This window comes from Arachis ipaensis, chromosome B3, assembly GCF_059453495.1.
Source record: "Arachis ipaensis isolate K30076 ecotype BB chromosome B3, ASM5945349v1, whole genome shotgun sequence".
Lineage (NCBI taxonomy): Eukaryota > Viridiplantae > Streptophyta > Magnoliopsida > Fabales > Fabaceae > Arachis > Arachis ipaensis.
Genome location: NC_142438.1, coordinates 50,180,160 through 50,186,159, shown reverse-complemented (window position 1 = coordinate 50,186,159; position 6,000 = coordinate 50,180,160). Strand labels below are relative to the sequence as shown.

The window sequence follows — 6,000 nt, the reverse complement described above, 5'->3', positions numbered from 1 at the left end:
AACTTCAAGCCATAATACACATAATTCATAACCAATCAACCTAGGATTCAACTTAATCATAATTTCACAAGGGTTCAAGAACAACTCACCTTGCCCAACAGTTTTGAAAGCCAAACCCAATGGTAATCAAAAGCTAGAGTGTACCTAAACACCCAAAATCACAAAATTTCACTTAACACAAAGCCCTAAAATTTCGAAATTTTGGAGAGAAGAACTGAGAAGGATTTCGTGATTCCCTTACCATTTTCTTGGGTGGGTTTTGTAGATCTCTTCACGAGGAACGCGTGATCGCAAACGGTGCAGCGATCGGAGCTCCGTAGCTCAAGATATGAGCTTGGGAAGCTCTATGTGAATAGTGACAATGGGGGTTTTCTCTCTTCTTCCCCTTTCAGCTGCAATATGTTGTGTTTAAGTGTGTTGTGTGATGAATTGGCCTTTAATGAGAGTACATATATGTTGGGCTTGGGCCCGGTCCAATCCGTTAGCGTTTTTAGCCCATTTGGCCCAACTTTGGGCCAAACCTTTAAAATTAACGCCCGATTTTTCCATTTCTAATATTTTTCTAAGGTTTTCGACTGTTTTAAATTTTTCTCGCACAGTACTGGACATACTTGAACCAGTTCGACCGGTTCGGCTGCTGGTTTGTGATTTTCTCGGTTTTTCGTAGAAAATACATTTTCTGACTCAAAAAAATCTACTGAGTCCAAAAATCATATTTAAATCCTCAAATTCTCATTCTAAATTTTCGAATCCTATTTTGAGCAATATTAATCTTTTAATTAGTCTCAATTCTTACATTCTCCCTACCAAATAAGAAAATTTTTCCTCAAAATTTAGTGATTACCTGAGAATAGCTCGAGATAATCCTTTCGCATCTCGGACTCCAATTCCCAAGTATGCTCTTCCACTTCTGCTCTCTTCCAAGAAACTTTAACCAACTGAACTTCTTTCCCACGTAACTTCTTCACACTGGTGTCGTCAATTTGCACCGTAGATACTTGAAAAGTCAAGTTCTCCCTCAACTCGACCGACTCGGGTTCTAACACATGAGCCGCATCCGATGTGTATTTACGGAGTTGTGACATGTGAAATACGTCATGCAAGTTAGATAAGTGAGGCGGTAAAGATACTTGATATGCCACCGGCCCAAATCGCCTCAGAATCTCAAATGGTCCAATGAATCTCGGATTCAGCTTCTTTGTTTTAATTGCTCTTCCAATCCCAGTTGTCAGTGTAACCCTCAGGAATACATGTTCTCCCACTTCAAATTCCAACGATTTCCTTCTCTGATCTGCATAACGTTTCTGTTGACTCTGTGCCATTAAAATTCTCTCCCGAATCCTCTTAATCTTCTCAGTAGTCTCTGCTACTAAATTAGGACCCAAAACACTGGCTTCACCAGACTCATACCAACAAAGTGGAGATTGGCACTTTCGTCCATACAAGGCTTCATACGGAGCCATCCCAATGCTCGCATGAAGCTATTGTTGTACGCAAACTCCACCAATCGCATGTAACGGTCCCAACTTCTAGGTTGATTCAAAACACACGCCCTCAGCATATCTTCCAATGTCTGAATAGTCCTTTCTAACTGTCCATCCGTTTATGGATGATATACGGTGCTGAGGCATAGCTTCGTACCGAAAGCTTTCTGGAAAGCTCCCCAAAACCTTGATGTGAATCAGAGATCACGGTCCGACACTATGCTCGATGGTACACCGTGCAACCTTACTATCTCCTTGATGTACAACCTCGCCAACTCTTCCATAGAATAGTTTACTCAGATAGGCAGAAAATGAGCGAATTTGGTTAAGCGATCCACGATCACCCAAACCGCATCAAATCCCGACCTAGTCCTTGGTAAACTGGTCACAAAGTCCATCGCAATTCCTTCCCGCTTCCACTGAGGAATCTCAAGTGGCTGTAGCATTCCCGACGGTTTTTGATGCTCTATCTTCACCTTCTGACACGTTAGGCACTTGGAGACAACTGTAGCTACATCATTTTTCATCCCAGGCCACCAGAACATCTTCTTTAAGTTATAATACATCTTATTACATCCGAAAAGAATAAAAAACCCACTGTTGTGAGCTTTCGACAACAAATCTTGTCTCAAACTCCCGACATCCGGTATACAAATTCTCCCCTTGTATCTCCACAATCCTTCATCATCTTTAGCAAACTCTCCATGCCTCTTATTGCCAACTGTTTGAAATAATTGCTGAAGCTTTTGCTCATCTTGCTGAGCCCTCTGAATCTCTATTTTAAACGTACTTGAAATCTGCAACTAATTCAAACAAGCTCTTCCGACAACTTCACCAATATCCAATTTAAGATCCACAAACTTATCCACTAACTCCTCTTCCTTGATTCTGATCCAAGCTATTGTTAAAGACTTCCGACTCAATACGTCTGCTACCACATTCACCTTTTCCAGGGTGATAACTCAATTCAAAATCATAATCTTTAAGCAACTCCATCCACCTCCTCTGACGCATATTGAGCTCTTTCTGATCAAAGATGTATTTGAGACTCTTGTGATAAGAAAAGATGCTAAACCTCACTCCGTACAAGTGGTGTCTCCAAATCTTCAATGCAAACACAATCGCTGCTAATTTCAAGTCATGAGTTGGGTAATTTACCTCATGCGGTCTCAACTGACGCGATGCGTAAGCCACCACATTCCGGTGTAGCATCAACACACAACCCAAACCCTTCAGTAACGCATCACAATAAACTTTGAACGGTTCATACGGTTCAGGTAAAATCAAAACAGGCGCTGAAGTTAACTTTTGCTTCAAAGTCTGAAAACTTTCTTCACACTCCGACGTCCACACAAACGGTACCTCCTTCCTTGTCAACTTAGTAATCGGTAGTGCAATCTGAGAAAATCCTTCAATGAATCTCCGATAATATCTGGCCAAGTCCAAGAAACTCCTAACTTCCGTCACCGTCGTTGGTCTTTCCCATTCCATCACCACCTCCACTTTCGAAGGATCCACGACTATTCCTCTTTTGCTCACTACGTGACCTAGGAACTTTACTTCCTCCTTCTAGAACTCGCATTTGGACAACTTAGCATACAATTTCTGCACCTTTAAGATTTGCAACACAATTCTCAAGTGTTCCTCATGCTCCTTCATCGTCTTAGAGTAAACTAAGATTTCGTCTATGAAAACCACAACGAATTTGTCCAAAAAGGGACGAAATACTCTATTCATGTAATTCATGAACATAGTAGGTGCATTCGTTAACCCAAAGGACATCACCGCAAACTCGTAGTGTCCATAGCGCATCCTAAATGTAGTTTTCGGAATGTCATCCTCTTTCACCCTTATCTGATGGTAACCAGATCTCAAATCGATCTTTGAAAATACTCCAGCTCCTTGTAGTTGATCCATCAAGTCATCTATCCTTGGCAGCGGGTACTTGTTCTTCACAGTCACCTTGTTCAACTGTAGGTAATCCACGCAAAGTCGTATTCCTCCATCCTTCTTCTTCACCAATAAAACTGGCGCTCCCCACGGAGATACACTCGGTCGAATGAACCTCTTATTCAAAAGCTCTTCTAACTAAGCCTTTAGTTTAGCCAGCTCTATCGGAGCCATTCGATACGGTGCAATCGACACTAGTCCGGCTCCCGGCACTAATTTAATCACAAATTCAATCTCCCTTTGAGGTGGAAACTCAAGAATATCTTCCGGGAACACCTCTGGAAAGTCTCTAACTACCAAGATTTGATCTATCTCCTGATTGTCACCTAACGCATTTGTAGCCAACAGTATGTAACCCTGACACTCTTTCCCACTACAATGCACCATTACAGAGTTCAGGTAGTAATCCTCAGCTACCACTGCTCCATTTTCTCCTTCCGACATAAACTGAATTGTTCGTTCAAAGAAATCCAACAAAACTTGATTCTTCGATAACCAATCAAACCCCAAAATCATCTCCAACCCAATCATTGGTAAACAAATTAAATCATGCACAAAATCTCTACCCTCAAGCTCGAAACCTACTTGCCTACAACCAGACCTAGTCATAACCATTTGATGCAGAGTATGTACATGCAATTCAAATGCCAATTCTGACACTCTCAAGCCTAGTTCCTCAACTTTGTCAAATGAAATAAACGAATGCGAAGCTACAGTATCATACAATGCAACTAAGGTTTTATCGCCAATTAAACATATACATCTCATCAACGGATCCGCCTTAGCAGCATTCTTGGCGTTCACAGCAAAAACCCGCCCTTGATGTTGACTCTAACCTGCATTCGGGTTCCTCCCACGAGTGCAATCCCTCGCAATGTGACCAGGCAACCCACAGTTGAAGCAACCACCTAAACCAATCTTACAAGAGTCATATGGATGAAAACATCCACATCGATCACAAATTAAATTCGGAGAAAACCTTACTCCGATTTTCTCTGCCTTTGCCACGCTGAAATTGATCATGAGTGTTCTTCTTGAAGCCTCCTTGACCTTGAGGCGTGTGTCCTCCTCTCTTAAAACTTTGCCCCCTCGGCTGAAAGCATGGTTCTGAAAACCGAACCGGACCGGCCGGTTCAACCGGAAAAACCGAGAACCGGTTACTTAGCCGGTCCGGGTAACGTAAAAAACTGCCTGGCAAAAAACCGGTGAAAAACCGGTCGACCGGCGGTTAACCGGCGAACCGGAAGAACCGTCCGGTTTTTTGGCGGTTTAGTGGTTTGCAACTTCAATGCCAAACGACGTCGTTTTGGCTAAAAAAAAAAAAGACAAAGGCGTACGCGAACCTAACCCTCTCATTAGTCTCACTCACCCAAATTCCTAACCCACTACGGTGCTACAACCCTCTCTCTCTCTCAGCCAGGCGCCAGCAGCCCCCGCCTCCTCGTCTCGCTCTCAGCCAACAACAGCAGTCTCCGGCGACCCATCGTCCAGAAAGCTGACCACCATTCTTACCTTCCTTCTTCTCTTCTTGCCTCACCTTTTCCCTTCGAACGCTTCTGCCCCCACTCAGCTCTCGTCACTGCCACAGAGAGAAGCTGAATCTCTCTGCCCTGCATTGTTCCGCCACTCGCGCCGCTCTCTGCGCCGCCGCGAGCTCAGCCGGCCACCACCAACTCTGGGCGGCACTACTTCTGCTCTTCTTCCCCTTTCCATTTCCCAGTCTGTCTCTGCTACATTCCAGGTCCCCTACCTTATCCCTACTTCCTGCTCTGTTTCTTTACTTTCTTTTATTAATTCTGTTATTAATTTTAGTTAGATTGCTGATTAATCATAATATAGAATTAAGAAATTGGTTCTTTTTTGTTTTCTTTCCTTCTTCTCTGATATTATCATTATTGTTTGGTTTTGGGATCTTTTCCAGTTTCTGCTCGTTGGCTGCCATAGTTTTTTGGGGCTCTATTCAGCTTTAGGAGAATACAGAAAGAAAAGAAAGCTACAAAAGTCAGAGTTTTTCCTCAGAAGAAAGATACCATACATACATTTAACAAGGTTTGTAAATATCTTAAACTAGCAGAACCTAGTGCAGTGAAATGGGTAGTGCTCCTTTATCAAGATGGCCATGGGAGAATTTTGGATTATTCAAGGTATATTATATTACGTGATACATCTGTTATGTATATAGAATAAGTCTAACTACTTGTGTGTTTTCAATTTGATAAATACAGTATGTGTTATACGGTCCATTGGTGGGGAAAGTTGTGTATGAATGGTTGAATGGCGTGGAACTCTACTCCATGATCAGCTGCTGGAGCCTTCACTTGCTCATACTATGGATTCTAAGAGGAGGAGTTCATGTTCTGTGGAGTTCTTAATAATTCTATTTGTTAGAATAGATAGATATATATGCTATTAGGTAGCTAGGTTGTGGTTAGAGGATTCTAGGCCTGATAATTGCTCCGTTCTTGATTATCCAACATGGCTTAATACTGCTTGTTTGCTGAATGATGTTGGTGTGATCATTACTGTGTTGTTTCTGTTTCATGTGACTTGATTCTACCTGCTGCCC

The 6,000-nt window shown here is 42.4% G+C and overlaps 1 protein-coding gene across 1 annotated transcript; it reads right to left on the bottom strand.

Moving 5' to 3' along the window:
- Window positions 1-833: 833 nt before the first annotated feature.
- On the bottom strand, window positions 834-1,463 carry LOC107633112 (uncharacterized). The gene has a single exon (XM_016336747.1). It carries the CDS (start codon window positions 1,461-1,463, stop codon window positions 834-836), a length of 630 nt encoding a protein of 209 aa, XP_016192233.1.
- Between the last annotated feature and the right edge of the window lie 4,537 nt (window positions 1,464-6,000).